This window comes from Camelus bactrianus, chromosome 19, assembly GCF_048773025.1.
Source record: "Camelus bactrianus isolate YW-2024 breed Bactrian camel chromosome 19, ASM4877302v1, whole genome shotgun sequence".
Taxonomy (NCBI): domain Eukaryota; kingdom Metazoa; phylum Chordata; class Mammalia; order Artiodactyla; family Camelidae; genus Camelus; species Camelus bactrianus.
This window is the reverse complement of record NC_133557.1, coordinates 33688179-33707711: the sequence shown is the minus strand read 5'-3', so window position 1 is coordinate 33707711 and position 19533 is coordinate 33688179. Positions and strand designations below refer to the sequence as shown.

At 58.1% G+C, this 19533-nt stretch overlaps 1 protein-coding gene and 1 non-coding gene across 5 annotated transcripts in view; both read right to left on the bottom strand.

Moving 5' to 3' along the window:
- The window catches only part of NINL (ninein like), an 85010-nt gene that overhangs the window by 5746 nt on the left and 59731 nt on the right, over positions 1-19533 (bottom strand). For all 4 annotated transcript variants that reach the window (XM_074347737.1, XM_074347736.1, XM_074347739.1 and 1 more), the window contains 10 exons: positions 17392-17566; positions 16272-16382; positions 15664-15744; positions 10119-10248; positions 9717-9826; positions 8740-8987; positions 4078-4182; positions 2947-3016; positions 1676-1834; positions 425-538 (listed from right to left, as the gene is read on the bottom strand). In XM_074347737.1, coding sequence (XP_074203838.1) covers positions 425-538; positions 1676-1834; positions 2947-3016; positions 4078-4182; positions 8740-8987; positions 9717-9826; positions 10119-10248; positions 15664-15744; positions 16272-16382; positions 17392-17566 — 1303 coding nt within the window. The remainder of the gene's footprint in view (positions 1-424; positions 539-1675; positions 1835-2946; positions 3017-4077; positions 4183-8739; positions 8988-9716; positions 9827-10118; positions 10249-15663; positions 15745-16271; positions 16383-17391; positions 17567-19533) is intronic.
- LOC123613666 (small nucleolar RNA SNORA2/SNORA34 family) lies at positions 1107-1244 on the bottom strand. Its single transcript, XR_006721054.1, has one exon. It is a non-coding gene; the product is annotated as a small nucleolar RNA SNORA2/SNORA34 family (small nucleolar RNA).

The window sequence follows — 19533 nt, the reverse complement described above, 5'->3', positions numbered from 1 at the left end:
CCTCCTCGGCCTGCCCTGCTTGCGTCTGTCCCAGACTGCAAGCTCCCAACCTCCCTGTCTCTGCGCCTCCTGAACCTGGTGAGCGCTGGACAAATGGGGCAGGAGACAGGGCGGGACACCCGCTGGGTGTGCTGCTTGGGGCCTGGGGGGGGCCTGGACCTCAGAGGCAACTCGCCTTGTCCCCCAGCTCCCCCATCCGTAGAGGGCACCCCCAGAGGCCAGCCATGACCTCCTTCCCTCAGGAGTAAACCAGGCACAGCTGTCCGTCTGGCTCAGCCGAGGTCAGCCCGACCCTGGGCTAGGCCTGACTCAGCCCTGGACTGCTGCCCAGCCAGCCCCACAAGGCCCCTGGCTCCCAAGTCCCGGCCAGGCTACGTCCAAGGCCAGCTGACCCTCGCGGGCTGGGACCCCCACACACACCCACCTGGTCCCGGCTTGCTTCAAGGGCCTCTCTCAGCTGTGACTGCACCCGTCTCAGGCGCTGGCATTCCCGAGTCATGTGTTCAAGTTCAAGACCAAGTTTTTGGATTTGGTCACCCTGTTTTTAAAAAATCAGTTTCACAGGTCTCAGAATTATCTTAGCAATGTGATACAAAAGCAAAAATGACAAAATTTAAGCCACCCGTGATCGCAGCAGCCCAAGGGCGTTGTGCTGTCTCGGGTGGCCCTTCCTCTGCGCACACACTTCCGCTGAGTCACGGTGAGCTGCGCTTGCCCTGTTACTTTATTCGTTTTTAGTATTTAACAAGCACTTTACTGTGGAAGTAACTTCCTCGATCAAGGACCACAATGCAGATGCACTTTACCATCCAGTGAACACCTCGGAAACGTCCACGGCCCAGTGGTAAACGTAAGCCTCCAGTCTGAATGAAGTCTAAACCGCCCAGGTCGGGGCCTGAGCGCACAGCAGGAGAACATTCAGAGGACGCTCACAGTTGGTATCATCCTGCTCTTTCTGTGGAAGACCCACAGCAATTTCTTTGGTCGTAATTGGACTTAACAGTATCCAGTTCTAATGAACAAGGTAAATCGGAGATCTCTAAATTTTACGATCCCAGAATTAACGGCTCCAAGTCAGTACCAGCCACATCCGTCACCAGTGCCTCAAGTGCTTCTTTCTAATGAACTGCCCGTTACATTTCCACAGTTCTGAAAAGGCCAACAGACCGTGAAACAGGCACTTCCTTAGGCTCCTGCTTGAAACCAACAGCTTCAGCAAACCGTTGGCCTTGATTCAGGGCCAGTTCCCTGTGACGCTCAAGTGTGAAACATTGTTCGAAAACATGGTTTTTAAAACGGCTGCACGGAAACTGGCTGCCTCGCTCAGTGCCACTGACAGTGAAGCTGCCTCCAATGGTCGTGCTGTTGTAAACCCCACAGCCACGAAGGTGCTCCCGCCAGGCCTTCCCACCAAGCTCGGCGAAGTCCCTGATGCTCTTGGTGTATGTTCTGCCAGACTGCCCCCCGGGGAGGTTGCACCAACTTACTCTCCTGTCACCAGGATTTAATTCCTTTCTGCTCCTTTTTCTAGATGCCAGGCTTGCAAAAGCTGCTGAAGGCCTCGTATCTTCGGGGCTTGCTTGGTGGGTCCCTCGCTTTACCTCCAAGCACTCAGGTCTGTTTCCAAACTGCTTCAGACCAGCCTGCCCACGCCTCTGCCCCGCCAGCCACGCACCTGCAGCCCCTCCCGGTGCGCTGCCTCTTCCAGTCTCTGCGTCAACAGCTGAATGGTGACGTGATTCTTCTTGTTTTGGGCCTGGTGGGTAGAGGCCTCCTCTCCCAGCTGCAGGACCCTCAGGTTGAGCTGGGACAGTTCATCCTTGCATCTCTGACTCTAGAGCAGAAAGGGTGAGAACACGGGTGAAAAGTCGTTTTTTTTTCTATCCAGCAGCTGACTTCAGATCATCCCAGGGCTTCTCAGCCAGTGGTTCTTGCTTCTGTGGGGACACCTGGCAACGTCTCCAGATATTTTTGGCGGTCACAGCCGAGTGGGCTGGGGGGCTGCTCCTGGCAACTAGTGGGTGAGGCACTCGGGGTCCTCAGAGTGCGGGGCCCCGGACCATCCCAGGAGAAGCGGACACCGTCAACACCCAGCCCCCGCTCTGGAGGACTGGCGTGGTTCTCGTTTCTCCCTGTTGTTTCTAACGTTATTTTAAGCAATTTGAAGGGAAAACCCCTAGTTAAACCTGAGGCATGTGGACTTCTTCAGAATCTCCTGATTAATGTCATGACACACACGCTTCGCACCTCAGCCCCAGGGGTCCCGGGGTGGGGGCGCTGCGAAATCACCTACTTTGCTGAAACTCTGGTGGTGCCCGTGGGGTCATGGCCCTGCGGGCTGACGCCAGCGCCCGTCATTTCCAGCCGTGTGTCGTTCACACGTCACAGAAACCACGCCGTCCCGCCTTGGCTCCCTCCCCAGGGAAGCACCCGCCTCCTTCCTTCTATAGACTGGCCCCTCCCTTTGCCCCCCCCACCGCGCCCTGAGAACCCCAGGACCAGGTCGGGGGTGGGAGGTGCTCCCACCACAGCGGAGCGCCTGGCGGTGTTAGTGCCAGGTCACCGTGAAGACCAGAGCTGGTGTCCAGTATCGACCCCAGCCCTCCGTCCTTGGAGTCTGATTTCCTTAACAGCAAGAAATGGGATCTTCCTTTCACTCCTGGGATGAACACGTGTTATTTTCTTCTAATCCCTCACAGTCCAAGCCTCTGCTTGGAAAAGTCAGGCCCCCAGGCCCAGGCGGCTGGCACAGAGGGCGCGTCACAGAGGGTGTCCGGCGAGCAGCCTGCCACACAGCCTGCGACCCGGGGCCCCCTCCCCCGGCTCCGGCCCACTCTGTTCTTTCAGAAAAAGGTGGTGCGTGTTCTTTTGCTGAGTTGGAGATTACTGCAGACTAATGGAGAAGGGAGGGTGGCATCAGCCTCGTGCCAGGCGTCGGGGCCCGACCTGTGTGCTGAGCTCCTCCGCCTCGGAGCAGGCCTTCTCCTTGTCTCTCCGTAAAACCTCGATTTCCTTCCTGTTGAAGAGGCAAGGTCAGCAGTATCACTGAGCAGCCAGTTTTTTCTCCCCAGTCTTCACTCGCTGTCACCGTGGTGGCTTGGATTTGTACCCTGCTCCTGGACCTGCAGCCACGGCTCTGTCACTGGCCTGGGCTACGGCTGTGTGCGGCTGGTCCAGTCGGGTCCCAGGCCTCAGACCCAGGGGAAGGCTGCCAGAGTGTGAGAACCGACACTCTCCCCGACACCCTAAGCCCCACACGGTATTGACGCCCAGCTGCGTAAGTGAAGACCACCCCAGCCTCACACCTGCTGCTGTCTGCTGTCAAAGGGGCCCCCGCAGCAAACTGAGGGGAAAACGGTTTCTGCAGGGAAAGAACCCTTCAGAACGGCTGTGATGTGACAGCGACCACCAGTTCACCAGGTTCAGCACTTTAACCATCACCCAGTTTTATCAAATCAGCACTGCGTCCTCAGCATTTTAGAGCTGAGTTCACCTTGAACTTTATTTAAAAAAAAAAAAAAAAAAAAAGACCAAACCAACCATCCTTGGCTGGGGCTCTGAGAATGCAGGCAGAAATCCACCCACGGGCATTCCGCGCCTCCCCCACCACCCACACAAGCCTCTCCTGCCTCAGCGCTCAGGCCCGCACCCCTCCCCACCCGACTCTGACTCACTGAAATCCACACCCCCGGAATGCACCCCAGAGAAAAGGTCAGCTGAAACCATTGTCAGGACAAGAACACACAGGCCCCCTTGCCGGGCAGGCTGCCCCACCCCGACGCCCACACACGACGGGGCGGGGGGCTTCCGCAGGGGAGAAGTGCCTGCGCCTGGCGGGCCGGCCAGGCTGCAGCCCACAGGCTCCCGACCTCCTGCTTCTGAGACCAGGGGCTCGGGCGGGAAGGTGGCTGCCAACACCTGCGAGGAGGTCCAAGCCCTTGCCTACCGGCCACGGCCGCTTGGAGGGCAGCATGCAGGACACCCGTGAACAAGTCCCCTCCCGACAAACAGCCTTCGGAGCCTGCTCCACAATGAGCAGGCGCAGCCGGCCTGGGCGGGGCGCTGAGCAGGCCTCACCTCTGTGCCCCTTCTGTCCTTTCTGCAGCTTCCAGCTCTTGCTGGACTCTTCCCCGCTCCTCCTTCAAAAACGCGTTTTCTTCAGAAAGCTTATCCAACTCGATTCTGCAGGAGAAACGTAAACAAGACAGGACAGTGGGCACTCCACCCAGGGCTGGTCCCCACGCAGTCGCAGCCCCTCCCGACGAGGGCCCAGGGCACCCTTTCCTTTCCTTTCCTTTCCTTTCCTGTATCCTGGGCCAACCTGTGACGGTTTGCACCTCCCAACAACAAGGCCTTCCTAGCTTCTATAGTGGTCACACAGTCCACAGCTCGCTGAAGCATTCGGCGCTTGGCTCTGTGTCACAGCTGGCCTGCTCCTGCATCTCACACCCTCGGCTGGGACGTGAGTGCGCCCACAGCGGGCCCAACGTGAGACACTGGGCAGAGTCCTCAGGTCGCTGCGAGACGGGTCGCCCCCCCAGGGACCCTAGCGCAGAGCTAAGGCGTGCACGAGTCGGAGTGCCGGCCGCCAGGGGTAGAGCACCCCCACCCTGCACCCAGGGGTCAGCGCAGGAGGAGCCTGGGAAGATGCCCAGGTCAGGCGACGAGGGAGACCTGAGGCCTCGTGGAACCTGCAGCAGGAGAAGCAATTCAGCGGCAGCCGTGGGACTAGGTCTGCCTGGAGCCCTCGCTCCCGATGGGTGCTCTGAGTCTCCAGGGACGGTAACCCCACCACCGTGGGACAGACGAAGTCTCGGGGCAGCTCAGAACCCACGCCTGCCGCCCAGGGAACCCACCCCGTCTTGCAGACATCTCTGCCCCACGAGGTCTCTACTTGGCATTAGCTTCTAATGTTTTCAATTTAAAAGGAGCCACACGATCTCATGTTTAGGTTCTGTATTATTCTTACAATACCAAGCATAAGTATCTCCTTCATAAGCATATGTGCAACTTTGGTTTTTTTTCTCACGAGGGACTAAAGAGAAAAATGAAGACACAGAAGTCAATGGCATTTTAAAAGCAGCGAAGGGCTTCAAACTGGGGAGTGACACAAATGAAGTCTGTGTTTTGAGCTGTTATTCCAGCTCCAGGATGGAAAACAAACTGTCTCAAGGCAGGTGTGTGTGGGTGTGGGTGGCGGAGGTTCTGCCTCCAGTTTCCTGGACCTCAGGTAAGCTGGCAGAACCCCACCCCCTCCCCCTACACTTATCAAACCACCAGAGCCTGTGTGAAGCTGATCATACAGTGTGTGTCCTCACAGAAGGTAGTGGAGACCTCCCAGGGCCCCCAAACAGAACAAAATCTGGAAGCTGAAACCAAAGCCAGGAACATTAAGCAACACAAAGATGGGGTCACCCTGAGGCCAACACCTGTGTCAACGCTGCCACCAACAGTGTGGAGAAACCACACTGTGGCCACCTGTGTGGGGCCAGTTCCCTGGGAGAGGTTAATGTGGTCCCAGATTAATAGGCACCCAACTCTTGGTAAAAGCAAAACACATCCTTTCTGCGGGGAGCAAACTCTCCTACAGCTCCCAGGATTCCCAGAGACCAACATCATGCAAACATGAGCTCACAATCAAAGATCACCACAACATACGTGGAAAAGGACCACCTATGGGAATCAGAAGAGGCCAGAACAATAGGATTAGACCCTGCAGGAACCTCAGATATTGGAATTCAGACACAAACTAAAGATAAATATTATGAAATGTCTACTTAAATGAAAGATGGAAATAAAAGATGAACGAGCAACAAGAAGCAATCAAAAATGATCAGAAAGAACCAAAAAGAACTTCTGTGGGGGAAAAAAAGTCAATGTAAATATAAAAACACTGGTAGATTAGACACCGCTGAAGAAACAATTACTGAGCTGGAACACAGATGTGCAAAAGCACCTAGAATGTGATGCAGACAGGAAAGATGCAGACACGAAAGAGGGGTTAAGAAGTAGAGGAGAAGTGAAAAGCCCTGAGGTCACCATCTAACTGGAGAGGACAGTGAGGGCAGAGGCAGCATGTCCTGAATAGTGGCCGAGAGGTCTTCACAGGACACAAACCTATACACGCAGAAGGCACAGCGTTTTCTACGCAGGGTAAGAAAAAAGAAAACCGCCCCGGGCCCTGTGACCCGGCATTTCCAGTCTTCAGTACAGCAGCACCCAGAATGAGACAGGGGCTCCCCAAAGCCCCCCGGGGTTGCTGCTGTCCTGACTTGTAACAGTGACCTCTGGGGACTGGCTCTGGGTGCTGGGGACACAGATGTGTCCCACCTGTCCACAGTTCTTCCAACTGCACATGTGTGTATTTTCTTGTGTCCGTAACACTTTAATAGAAAGTTAAAAAAAAAGAAAGAAATACACACCTAAACCCCCCAAAGACAAGCCACAGAAGAATGAGAACTTAAAAGCAGCCGAGGACAGGACACAGGTCTCCTACTGCAGGTGCAGAATCACGGTGCCCCAGCCCAGGACCCACGAACGCGCTGTGACGCCGCAGAGCAGGTGGAGCCAAGGCCACGGCATACTGGCCCTCAGGCAGGGAGAGCACCCTGCACGGCCCGGTGGCCACGGTGGACATGAGAGGAAGAGGCAGGAGAGTCAGGGTCAGTGATGGGGCCTGAGGAGGACTGACCAGTCCCTGCTGGCTTTAAAGGAGGCAGGGCCAGATTGGGCTGTCGGCACCTGCAGACCAGACCCTCCTCCAGAAGCTCCGGCAGGCAGGCTCTGCGACACTGAGCCTGAGCTCCAGGCCCCACGCAGCAAAATCATCAACGGTGAGGTTTCAAGCCGCTGACTTGGTGGCACTTCATTCCAGCAGTGCTGGGAAACTGGTGTGCACTCACAGAGCAGACGGCCCCGGTCAAAGGGCAGAGGGCAGCCCGTCAACTGCTAACCTAGCCCTGCGCTCCTCAGGAGACCGTCCTTCGGAAACAGGGGAGAACCTGAGACAGTTTCACATCAGCAAAACCTGAGGGCATTTGCTCCAAGAGCGTTTCACTGAAGGACCTTGAAAGGCGACCATCAGAGGAAAGATGGTCCCATCAGAAGGCACCAACCCCGGCGTCCAAGACCAGGCCCACCCAGCAGAACGCCTGGTGGAGGTTCTTAAGAAAGTCCGTGTCCAACCCCCCAAAACACAAGCCACCAAAACTGCCCCCGAGGAAACAGGCCATCCGAGCCAGCCTGTGACCAGTAAAGGGGCTGACTTGCAGCAACAGGCCCGGGCTGCTGGCTTCCCGGGGGAACCCCTCCGACACCTGCAGAGAGAGGCCATCCTCCTCCAGCTCCTTCAAAACCTGAGCAAGGGGACACCTGCTAATTTGTTCTCTGATACCAGAGCCAAAGACACCACAGGACCAGTATTTCTTACCAAAGTGATGCTAAACCCGCAACAAGATGCCAACAAAAATGATCACTGAGCAGGTGCAGAGCCTGGGATGATGAGAAAGTTCTGGAAGTGGACAGTGGCGATGGCTGCACAACACTGTGAAGCCACCGCCTTATATATACACTAAAAAATGGTTACAATGATCAGTTTTATGGCAAAAAAGTCAATGTTCAATGACCAAAAAAATTCATTAAAAAAAGACTGATTCATTTTCTAGATTAAAGGACATTAAAGCGAGATGACAACTGAAGGCACAGCACGTTTGCCACAGCCACGACGGCAAAGGCACGTCCACACGGTCGCCTGTGCTCTTGCCCACCCCCCTGCTTCACCTGTGCTCTGCCCAGCCCCCGGCCCCTTCATGGGAGGGAAATCCAGGAGGCAGGACACATGATCAAGGTCCCACATGGTCAGGGACACCACGCCAGAAGCAGGGACATAACACAATGCCTAGATGGTGGTAAACAGTCCAGGCCCCTCGGGAGCAGTGAGGCAGTCTGGGGATGGAGCCCAGGGGCCTCCAGCTATGCTAACATTTTCTACCTTGAGCTGGGAGGTGCGTGGACATTTATTCCTTTTGGTTTATCGTAAATCCCACGTAACCTTTTGTTTTAAGTGAAGCAACTTGGCCCGGTCACCCAGCCAACAGGAGCTGGTGCCTGAGCAGGGCCCACCCATGTCTGCTGTGAGCCAGTGTCACCTGCCTGGACAAGTGACACAACGCCTCATGGAGCCTTTGTCTCCACAGGAAGCGGGGACCTCACAGGCATGTGGGGTGGGAGTTAATGGGGCCAAAGGACACGGTGCACAGAGCATGAACCGTGTCACACACCTGAGCCCGGCCGTGACCTCTCCCAGGCCACACTCCGTGAGCTGGCAAAGCCTTCCAGAATTCCGGCCTCCTGAGACAGAGCGTGTGCCAGGCTGAGCCCCCGGGCCGGGGAGGGGGGCCTAGCTGCACAGACCAACATCTCTGGGCCACCTCCCCACCCTGAGTCGGCCCTGACAGTGTCACCTGTTCACTACCAGCCGAGTCTGCCGTGGGAGGTAAAAACAGTTTGTTCAAATTCTATAAAGTCAGGTGCTTCAGGGCCTATGCTCTAGTTAACATGAATTTTTAAAGTAAAGAAAAAGTCCTGTAAAATAGCCTGTTCCTACGGGCTCACCTATCTGCACCGACAGAACCGCTGGCTAACAGGTAACGTGACTCTTAGCAGTTTCCCAAGTCCGATTTCAAAGTCTGGCTCTTAAGAAACCCTGACGTGGCACCCGAGAGGACGGGGTCCCCGGACCTGAGTCGCCGAAGCGCGTCCTGCAGCCGGTCCCTGTCCTGCGTCAGCCGCTGCTCCAGCTCTGCCCTCCTCTGCAGCCCGGCCCGCAGGCCGCGGATGACCGCCTGCGAGTCCGCATGCAGCCTGGCCAGCTCGGCCTTCTGGCCCTGCAGCACGCTGCGCTCCAGCTGGAAGGTCTGCTCCAGTTCCTGTCTCTGCTCCGCAAAGCCCCTTCTCATCACCTCCACTTCCCTTTCGTAGGCGCTCACCTGAGGAGAGTCTGAGGACCTCAGCCGGGGGCCCTAGAAGGGATCTGCCTTCCAGCACCAGGCTGCCAGCAGGGGTCTGAGCTGGTGGGGGGTGGGGCCCTGAGGGCTGTGAAAGGCTCCCCATGGCCAGGTGGCCGCAGGCTTCCATCACCTCCCTCCCATAACCTTCACTGGGCCCCGCGGGCAGGCCCAGCGGGTGCAGAAAGGAGGCTGGGGGTGGAGTGGGGCCAGTGCCTGGCAGACAGCAGGAGGGGGCGAGGGTGGACAGCGCCTCCACGAGGCTGGCAGGAGGCCCAGCAGGAAAGGCTACAGAGGAGCTTCTGGCTGAGGCATCCAGGTGGCCCTGCCTCGCTGCCCTGGGACACACCGACAAGTCCTGGACACTCTCCCCCCCAAAAACCCACCACAGCCGAGTAACAGAGCGGGAGACACATTCATCCAAGGGGCAGACTCGGCCAGGTGGCCCCTGGAGCGCCCCATGCAGGGCAACCCGGGGAGCTCCAGCTGAGACACAGCTGGGAGCAGCGCCCCCCACGGCACAAGGAGCAGGGCGGTCTGGCCCCTCGAGACACGCGGGCACACGTGACCCTGCCCCTTCCCATGGTCCGGCGTTCTTCCCCTGCCCTGCCTCACTTCCACTTCCTGTAAACCTCAGCCCTGCGTGCTTACTGTGGGGCAGAGGAGTGCCTGGCGGCTCCCAACCCCTTGGCCTCCCTCAGTCCCCCTGACCTTGGCCTCCAGCTGGACCTCGAGGTCCAGGTAGCGTTCCTTCACCTGCTCCAACATTATCTCCGTTTCTATACTCACTGGAGCGGACTGGCCCACAAATGCAACGAGGCCTGCGGACGAGAGGACACTTCTGCTTGCGTCCTGCCCTGGACACCACGGGTCCAGTCCCAACCCCCAAGCTCACTCCTGGACAGCTCCCTGGGACACGTCTGCCCTGAGGTCATGGCAAGGTCATTATGCCCTTCACCACTTCTGTCCCCCTCGTCCACCTCCCTTGGGGCTCTGGGTTCTGCAAAAGCCCCGGTCTCAGGTAGGCGGTCCAATCTGGCCCACCAGCCGCTGCCACCTCCCCCTCCCCGGGCAGGAGCACTGACCCACCGCCTCCCAGCACCCAGCTCCCACCTGCTGGGCGGTGTCCAGGGGACAGCTGGCCGTCTGGCTGTGCGTGGGGCTGGCTGGGCCGACTCAGGGGCAGCTGCGCCCGCAGGCCTTCCAGTGCGGCCTGCAGCTCGTCGTTCCGGTCCTGCAGATCCTGTGGGCAGAGCCAGACACCGCCTCCAGCTGCTGCGGCCTCCGGCCCCAGGAGCGCGGTGTGGAGACGCGCCAGGGGAGCAGCACGGCCCCCAGCTCAGCAGGGCAGGCGGGGCCGCCCCCTGACCTCCGGGACAGCTGTAACTGCACCCAGGCACCTGATGACTCGGTGAGCGACAGAGAAGCAGGGCCGTCTCCCGACTGCTTATGCCCAGCACACATTCCACCACTGGGGCACGGGGGGCTCAGGAAAAGGAGCTCAGGGAAAGTGAGAAACGCAGAAAATACAGAGAACCAGAAGCAGCTGAAAGCTCAGGTGCCTTGTTGAAACACATGGCGGTGCTACGACCCGGGTGGGAGGCGGCTACACCGGGTCTGCCCTGGTTCTGGCCACAGCTGGTGCTGAGTCTGCAACGGGTTCTGCAGTCACTGGCCACCAAAGCGGACAGCGAGTGCTTCAGACCAAAGGCCACAAAGAAACATGACCGTGTCAACAGAAGGGTGGTGGCCAGGTGAGCACGCACGTAAGGGGAAGGGGGATTTGGGGGCATGAAAGCTTAAGAGGAAGGGTTCTTGTTTGTGACAAGTGTAACTGGTCCAATCATGGATGAAATACACCTGAACCAGCACACTCGGTCACCTGACTTTTAAAGGCCCAGTTTCCCAGGTGGTCCCACAGCCGGCACCACCTGTCTGTGCCCTGCCACATCTGCTGTGGGTCCCTGTCCCCACATCCCCAGGCTGGCAGTCTGCGCCCACCCCACCTGGAAGATGGTACAGGGCATGCAGCCGCCACCGGCTTCTCCTTCTGGGACATGCGCTCTCGGGGATCCCAAACCAGCCACCCACGAGGGCCCATCTCTCAGATCTTTGAGTTTCCTTCCAGGCGGCTCTTGTTAAATAAACCTCATCTTCCTGCACTTCCTGGAGGCCCGTGCCTGGCCTGTCACCGTGGTTCCCCCTGGAGGAGCCTTTCCTCGGCAGCCCGAGGCCGTGGGGACAATGTACAGGCCCTGCAGATCTTAGAAGCAGCACAGATTTACTGGGATCCCTGTGCCTCCTCCAGCCCGCGGGAAAGGGCAGGCCTGCAGGGCGGAGCACTCACCCTGCTCCCCCGGCCCCGCAGTGTCGCCACGCTGGCCACTGAGCGCCTCTGGGGTGGTCAGGCCGGCTTGAGGTATGCCATAGCATAAACTCGACGCTGACTTTAACGACCCGATTCCCAAAAAGGGAGGTAAGATATCTCACTTAGAATGTGTTCATACAGATTTTATACTGAAATGATGACATTGCAGACACACTGACGTCAATGAAATGTTACTGAAACTGGCGTCACCTGCTTCTTCTCGCCTGTGAGATGTGACTACTGGAAAACTTGAAATCACACGCCTGACTGGTATTTTTATGGGGCAGTGCTGATCTAGCAGGAAGTATCTGCAGAGCCATTTCCACCCAATGCCCTGCGCCCTTGGGGGTTCTTTCTGCCCCTAAACGGGTATTTTGAGAGCACATATACGTCCTGCAAATTCAGCAGAAAGCAGGCTCTTCGCTGGGCACAGGCTCTGCAGCTCCCAGGACACACGTGGGAGCGCGGCCAGTTCTAGTCCACCGGGCGACGTGTGCCGACCTGGGCCCCAGCCCTGGGTGCCTCCTGCCACACGGGGCGGCCGGCAGGGCTGGGGAGCCAGGTGCTTGTTCTGCACGTGAATTTGGGGTGCCTGTGGGTGCAGAGGGCAGTCACAGGGGCAGGGTGTCACCCCGCTAGCCAGCAAGGCAGCAAACCCACTGCCCACGCTGCAGCGCTAAGGGTCTGGACCTGCTGAAGCTTCTCTTCTTGTTAGCGGGAGGAGCGAGCTCAGGAAGAAAGCTGGGGTGGGGAGGGGGGCGGATTTCAACAGCCACTTGGAAAACACTGGAGAGGAAGGTGGAGCGGCCCGGCAGGCTGTCTGGGGAGACGAGCCACACTGAGGCAGCACACACAGAGGGGCGGACCGCCCAGACACCGGCAGTGGAGGGGCTGGTGCGTGTCTTGGTCCGTTCAGGATGCTAAAACAAAAATACCATAGATGGGGGCTTGTAAGCAAAAGAAATTGAGTTCTGACAGTTCTGGAGGCTGGACGTCCACGACTGAGGTGCCCATGGAATCAGTGTCTGGTGGGAGCTTCCCAGTTCAGTCTTCTCCTGTGTCCTCATTTGGTGGAAGGCATGGGGGTGCTCTCTGAGGCCCCCTTCTTAAGAGCCCTAATCCCTTCGTGGGGCCCCCTCCTCACACTGTCATGTTGAAGCACAGGCTTCAGCATGTGGCTCTGGGGGGACACCCTCATTCAGGTTACAATGGGTGGAAATACAGAAAAGAAAAATCTGCATTTATGGTTTCTGACCAGGGACGAGTCACTCCATGAGGGTGTCTGCCCAAGACGGGGGCAAAAACTCGAAACCACAGAGGACCTCTAAGAAGGATGCAACTAACACCTTACAGCCCCTTTTACCAAAGGCGGCCTCGTCCAGAAAACTAAGACTGACAGTTGAAATGAAAAAAAAAAAAAAGAGAGAGAAAACCGTGGTGGAAGTGGGGGTTCTAGCATGCATGTGTGCTTAGCAGGTACGAGGTCATGGGTTCGAGCCCCAGTACCTCCATTAAATAAAATATAAATACATAAATAGACCTAATTACCCCCCCAAACTCCCAAAACAACAAGCAGACAAACAAAAGCTAAACTGACAGCTGAACAGGAAGAGAACCAGCAACAACCGGAGCACGGGTCCCAGCAGAGCCAGCAGAGCCCTGCTCACAAGGGAGGCGGGAGGCGGCAGCTCTGGGAAGATGGGTGACGCTCAGCAGGGAGGCTCACCAGAGGGAGGCTGCCGAAACGCCCTGTCCCCGAGGCAGCGCCCAGACCCCCGTGTCTGAGCCGCTCCTTCCTGTCAGGAGCCGGGCTCCGCGGAGAAAGGGCTGTTTCCAGGGCAGTCGTTACGCTGGGAAGTTCGTAACTGACTGAACAAGACTCGACAGTCACATGTCACAAGTCAGGGCTGCCGGCCGGAAGACGCCCCACTGGACAGACCCCACACAACCGGGGCCCCAAAGTGTCGGACACAGTGGCCAATTATGAAGGGGGCGGTGGGGCCCAGGGGCCAGACTGACAGCAGACGGGTGGGACACCGCCGGCTGACGGCAGGTGACAAACGCCAACCGACAGAGCAGATGCTGGAGCTGGAAAACCACCCTTCAGCCAGAGTGGACAAGAAGCACTGACTGGCCCCAAACCCAGGGAAACCTCTCACAAAGGGCAGGACGTGCACGTGGCCTTCGAGTGTCTCCCCACCAACCACTCATCAGCTGCAGGGGAGGAAACCCAGCAGCTGTCCAGCGGGGCCAGGAGGCCATGCCGAGGGCAGGTGGTCAGAACCGACCTCACCTCCGCTGTGCAACTGAGAAGGACAACTTCAACCCAAAGGGAATATCAGAAAAGCAAAATGAACGTTTCTATTAAAAATGGGGGGGGCCATATTCTTTGAAAATGTCCAGGTCAAGGGCAAAGGCAGGCTGTGGGAAAGTGTGCCGGGCTGAATGTGTCCCCCAGATCCGTGTGTTGAATCCCGAGCCCCAGCGTGATGGTGTCGGGAGGTGGGGCTTTGGGGGGTGATGCGGTCATGAGGGTGGAGCCCCCATGACAGGGTCAGTGCTCTTGTAACACAGGCTCACAGGCCCCTCGCCCCTCCACGTGAGGACACAGTGAGAGGACAGCCAGCCACCTGCAACCCCGAACAGAGCCCTGCAGACACAGCGTCTGCAGGCTCCTTGACCTCGGACTCACCCGCGTCTAGAAGCGTGCAAACTACATCTAGCTCCCCAGTCTACAGTGTTCTTTCTACCACCGCCCGGAACGGGCGAAGACAAAGCTTGATTAAAGGACGTTAAACAGACACAGCAGCCTCGGCAACACCTGGTCCTGGGCTGGATCCTGCCCTGGAGGGGAGGGGACCCCTGCGAGGCGAACCAGCGTTGACACGCCGCGGCCGCAGGGCGCGGCGCTGCATCCGTGGGGGGACACGTGACCAGGCGTCCACCGCTAAGCAGGGGGTACTGGGGGGCGGTTCTCCAGGAGGAGAAGCCCAGCTTCGTAGCTTTCGTTCACTTCTTGGTGCACATAAGCCCCACCATCAAAGGTTTACCGAGAAGTCAGCAAGATTCCTGACATTTGTCGACTTTGGTCACGTGACCAGCCCTGCGCGGCTGTAGGGTCAGCCTGTGCTCAGGAAACGCGTGGACTGGTCTGGGGGCACAGGGCCCCGGTGCACATGGGTCACCTCAAGTGCTCAAGAACAACCACGTGTGCATGTCCACACACACGTGCACACACAGTGCACGGGGCGAACGTGAACAACTGGGAACCTGGGCGGAGGCACTCAAGTGTTACTCGAGCTAGTTTCACCTTTGTGACTTCATGTGTTAGAAATTATTTTCAATTAAAAAGCTTTTTTAATGCTCTAAATGTTAGTTCAAAACAGCCAAAAACATCCCGCCAAATAGAACAAATTTCAAAATAAGCAGCTTAGTCCTGAAATGTAAAATATTTTGCTGATGTTCCAAAAAAAGTCAAGAACCAAAAGTGGATGAGTTGCAGTTCTTAAAGAAGGAAGTTTACGCTTGTGCACTAAAGTGACATACGAATGCGTGGCTGGTTCCAGGTGCCCAACGTGGAGAGAAAACCCAGCAGGAAGGCCAGCTCCCTCCGGCAGTTGAGCGGCACAGCCCCCAGCCACAAACTACACGCCAGCCGGGCTCCCGAGGAGGTGGGCAGCTGACACACGCAGGGCTGCGGGGCACCTGGGACTTGGGGTTGGGAGGGCAGGGGGCCGGGGTCACGCCACACTGCACACCAGCACGAGCTCACCTTTAACCTCTGGTGCGGCCAAGGCATCGCATGCAGAAACAGGGCTTGCGTTAGTGGGGAGGGAAATCATTAAGAATCAAGTTGCCGCCACACCCTTAACACCAAACAGCAACGTTTTCTACGCTGGACTCAGTGATCTTGAGAGGGTAGCGGGCTGGGCCATGTTTCTACGCCTCGGGTTCCGCCACCTGCGCCCCACTCTGCACGGCACACACTGGCAGGTCTGGCCCAGGAAATGCCAGCAGCCACGCACGGGAGACAAGATGAAGCCCTCCATGCTGCCCGGAAACAGAGGGGGCCTTAGGGTTGGGGTTAGTGCCAGCCCGGGAGCCGGGCAGCCTGGCGGGCGCTGGGCACGGGCGCTGGGCACGGGCACTGGGCAGGCGAGTTCTGGCCCTCCCTTCAGAGCACAGGCTTGGAGGACCCCGGGGGCAGAAGGCTGGCTGTGGCCACTCCTGCGGGGTTGCTCCGGCAGGCCTGGGCTGGACCAGGAGGTGGGAGGGGGGCGGGGCACATACCCGGCACTTGAGTTCGTGCTCCTTCAGGACCTCTGAGAACCGCTCCTCCTGGGCCAGGAGCTCCGTGCTCTGTGGCTCCAGCTGAAAGCCAGACACACGCAGGAAGACGAGGGCTAGGACCTGAGGCTGGCAGGGGTGCGCAGTAACCTCTCACACCCCCCTACCCCGGCTCAGCACCTCCGGAGACAGCCGCCCATCCCTCCTCCTCTCCCTTTGTTTGAAAGGTCTCAGGGCAGAAGGATGGTCCAGACCCATGGAAGGTGGCCTCCCGCCCACCTGGAGCCTGGGCTGCCTTCTTGCTGGGCTGCACCTGCCCTCCCCTCCTCCCCCCATGGGGATGGCAGGGGGCTTCCAACCTCTCCCCGTGCCCCCACCACTGAGACTCTGCCACTGGCCCAGGCCTTGTCACTAAAGGGCCCATGTGCAGGGCATCACCGGCACCACCTGAAGAGGAGGAAAACCTGGAAAGCTGTCTTGATTTTCTCTGCATTCTAGAATTTTAGCAGCAAAAAATCCTGTCACCTGTGCATTCTTTGCTAAGACCCTGACACCCCTTGCCCAGCACCCGGGCTCCTCTCTGAAGACTTGGAATCAGCAAGAGGACTCACCTTTTCCTTCAGCACAAACTCCAGATCGTTCTGCAGCTTCAGGACCAGCTTCTCTGACTCCGAGAGCTTCCCTACGACTTCAACAATCTCCTTCTGCAACCGACTGTTTTCCTACAAGACACAGGCCAGTGGTTTGCCAGCTGTGGGAGCGCAGGAGGGGCTGTCACAGGTCTGCCCCCTCTGACAGAGGAGCAGGGCTCCAGGGGGGACTCGGGGCCAGAACAAGCCAGGTGGCCTGTTCAGACCCCACGGAGCCCTTGGCAACACTCCTCCCTGTCCCGCTGCCTCGACCTCCCCCACAGCCTGAGCCCAGGATGGTCGTGAGCGGCACGAGGAAAGGCTGGTGGCAGTCCCTTCTGTGCCATTTTTAAAGACGGCTCTGAAGCTGCACCGTGACAGCCCAGGTGTCCACCAGGAGGAAGGCAGTGTCTGCAGACTTGGGGGCTGGGGGACAGAGGCGCAGGAGCCAGGTGGGTGTGGGCAGAGCCTGAAGCCCTGAGTTAGGAAAGGAGAAGGAAGGCGGAGCCTGGGGGGCCGGGGACATCTCACTGGGTGCAAACGCAGGGTGCGTGACAGTCGTGGGATGCTCTTCATGGCCCAGAGGGCCACGTTTGCCACAGGGCAGGGCTCCAGGCAGGGGGTGGGGCAATGTGCTTTGGTCTCTGCTGACCCCACGGGTGCCCTAGTGCCCAGGGGCGCACTAACCCTCCCTGACCTTGGCGCGGGAGCCCCTCGGCCCCTGTCCTGCTGCCCCCACAGCTGGTGGGGGGTGATGTCCCTCCGGGGAAAGGCAGGAGTCTTTCTGTTAGGCTGGGAAGGGGGTCTTCCGGTGTGTGTGTGTGTCTGTGTGTGTGTGTGTGTGTGTCTGTGTGTGTGTGTGTGTGTGTCTGTATGTATGTGTGTGTGTGTGTGTGTGTGTGCGTGTGTGCGTGTCTGTGTGTCTGTGTGTGTGTGCGCGCACGAGCGCATGTGTGTGTTGACAGAGAGAGACCTGCCCCTGTCCCTTCCCAACCCCGGAATGCCCATGTAAGGCTCTGGGGAGGGTTCGGTCCTCGACCCGGAACTTCGCCTCCTCCTTTCGGGCAGGAGGCCCCCCTCTGGCCCGTCACCCCTCCCCTACCTTCAGGGCCAGGGTCAGCTTCTCGCGGAGGCCAGCCTCCTCAGCCCGCAGCCTCCGCAGGTCCTCCTCCAGCGCAGCCCCCTGCCGGTGGGCCTGCTCCCGGAAGAGCTCGCGCTCCACCTCCAGCTCGGACCGCAGCAGGCTCAGCCTCCCCCTGCACCCCTGCTCCAGGTGTCTGGAAGGCACACGGCAGTCATGTCGGGCCCGAGGGGCCATCCGCAACCCTCCCCTCCCCGAGTCTCCTGTCGCAGCACTGGCCACTGGGGCTTGGGGCCCTGCTTAAATCCCACCGGGGCTGGTGGGTGCGCCCCTGCAGCCTCTGGAGCAGGGGTAGAAGATGACCTGACTCTCCTCGGCCTTTCCACCTCCTGCACGTTATCAAAAACATAAAAAAGGCAGCGTTTGGTGCCCAAGTGCACACACAAGTAAGCCTGCATCACAAGGACACGGACAACAGAAAACCTGTAGACGGTGAATCCCAAAGCAACCAGAGGAAAAGGTGGGGGCGCCTCCTTGGATTCTGCAGGAACCTTTTGCAAGAACTGTCTCCAGCAGCAGAAAAACGGTGCCAGTGCTTCATTTTTTCACTAAAATGGTTGCTTAACAGGGTTTCTCAAACCCAGTCTGTCTAGACCGAAGACGACTGAAACTCTTACTTCCGCAGAGCTTGTCTGCGTCAACAACTCCGCAGAAGAAACACGGGGCTGGTCTTGCGTCCTTCTCACCTCAGAGCTTCAGGGAAAGAACACAGCGGGGCGGGGGGCGGGGGAGCTGTCCCGTAGGGAAACAGCTGGACGGATGTGATTAATCTAACATCTTTGTGCCAGTTTTAAAAATACAAGTTTGAGGAGGGGAGGGTATAGCTCAAGTGGTGGAGCACATGCTTAGCAGGCACGAGGTCCTGGGTTCCATCCCCAGCACCTCCTCTAAGAATAAATAAATAAGGAAACCTAACTATCTCTCCCACCAAAAAAAAAAAAAAAAACAAAAAACCAAGAAAAAGAAATAGAATAGAATACTCAACCTTTTTTAAAAATTTTAAAAATACAAGTTTGATCACATCACTCCACTCTTTATACATTTTTTAAAGATCCAGCAAACATCCAGCCAAGGGAAAGGGTCAGGAAAATGCAGCAGACCCGCACAGAGGTGCTCCGGGGCCGGCAGCAAGTCTGCGCAACACGACACCGTTCCGTAAATAACCACGAGCACGGCACAGAGAAGCCGGGGTGCACAGACGGCGTCAGGAGCGACACTGCTTTTCCTCTTCCTTTTGCTTGTATTTTCTAAATTGTCTACAATGAACATGTATCATCTATTACCTTTGAACGAGCAACACCTAACGCAGCCTTAAAGACAGTCTCTGGAAATGTACCGACAACGCCCCTTTGCTCACAGGGCAAAATCCCAACGCCTGCCCGGCCCTCAGGCTTCGTGTGTCCCCAGGCCAGGTTCTCTGAGACTGAGATACAGCCTTCGAGCCCCTTTCTGGGTTCTCTGACCCGGTCTCTGCTGGGTGGCTGGGAGAGGCGGGTCGACCAGTCGAGACCAAAGCAAATTAGTCTCAGCTCCTTGGACTGAAAGCACGCAGCACATGGGCGCGGGGAGGCGGCCGCGCTGGATGCAGAGGAAGGGCGCGCGCGCAGGTCAGGCCGCCTCAAGCCGGGAGCCCGTGCACCCCGCCAGCCCAGGCCTCACCCCAGGGCCCAGGGGGACCCCGTCCATGGCAGGGACAGGGCTGAGCGCAGCCACAGGAACCACAACACACCCCCCGCCCCGACCTCCACTGACAGCGTCCCCGGGATCCCCGAGCGGCCTCACAGCCCGCTCCGCGCAGCCAGGGACTGAGGATGGCACCCCCGCGAGCGAGCGGAGCTGCGAGAGCCGCACCTGGTTCCTGGGCGGGGGGCCCGCCGGGCAGCAGAGCAGGACAAACCCGGTATTTCCCAGCCACAAGCGCCCCTGTGGTTAATGCTGCCCACCGCCTGCCCAAGGGTGGGCCCGGGCGCTGGGCGGGCAGGCACACCTCACAGTCAGACCATGCTTGTTACCTCAGGTTTGACTGGAAACATTTTTTAAAGTTTGGTGCAAAGAGTTAATTTTTAGCTTCCCTGAAAGTTACTGTGATCCGGTGTGGGAGCT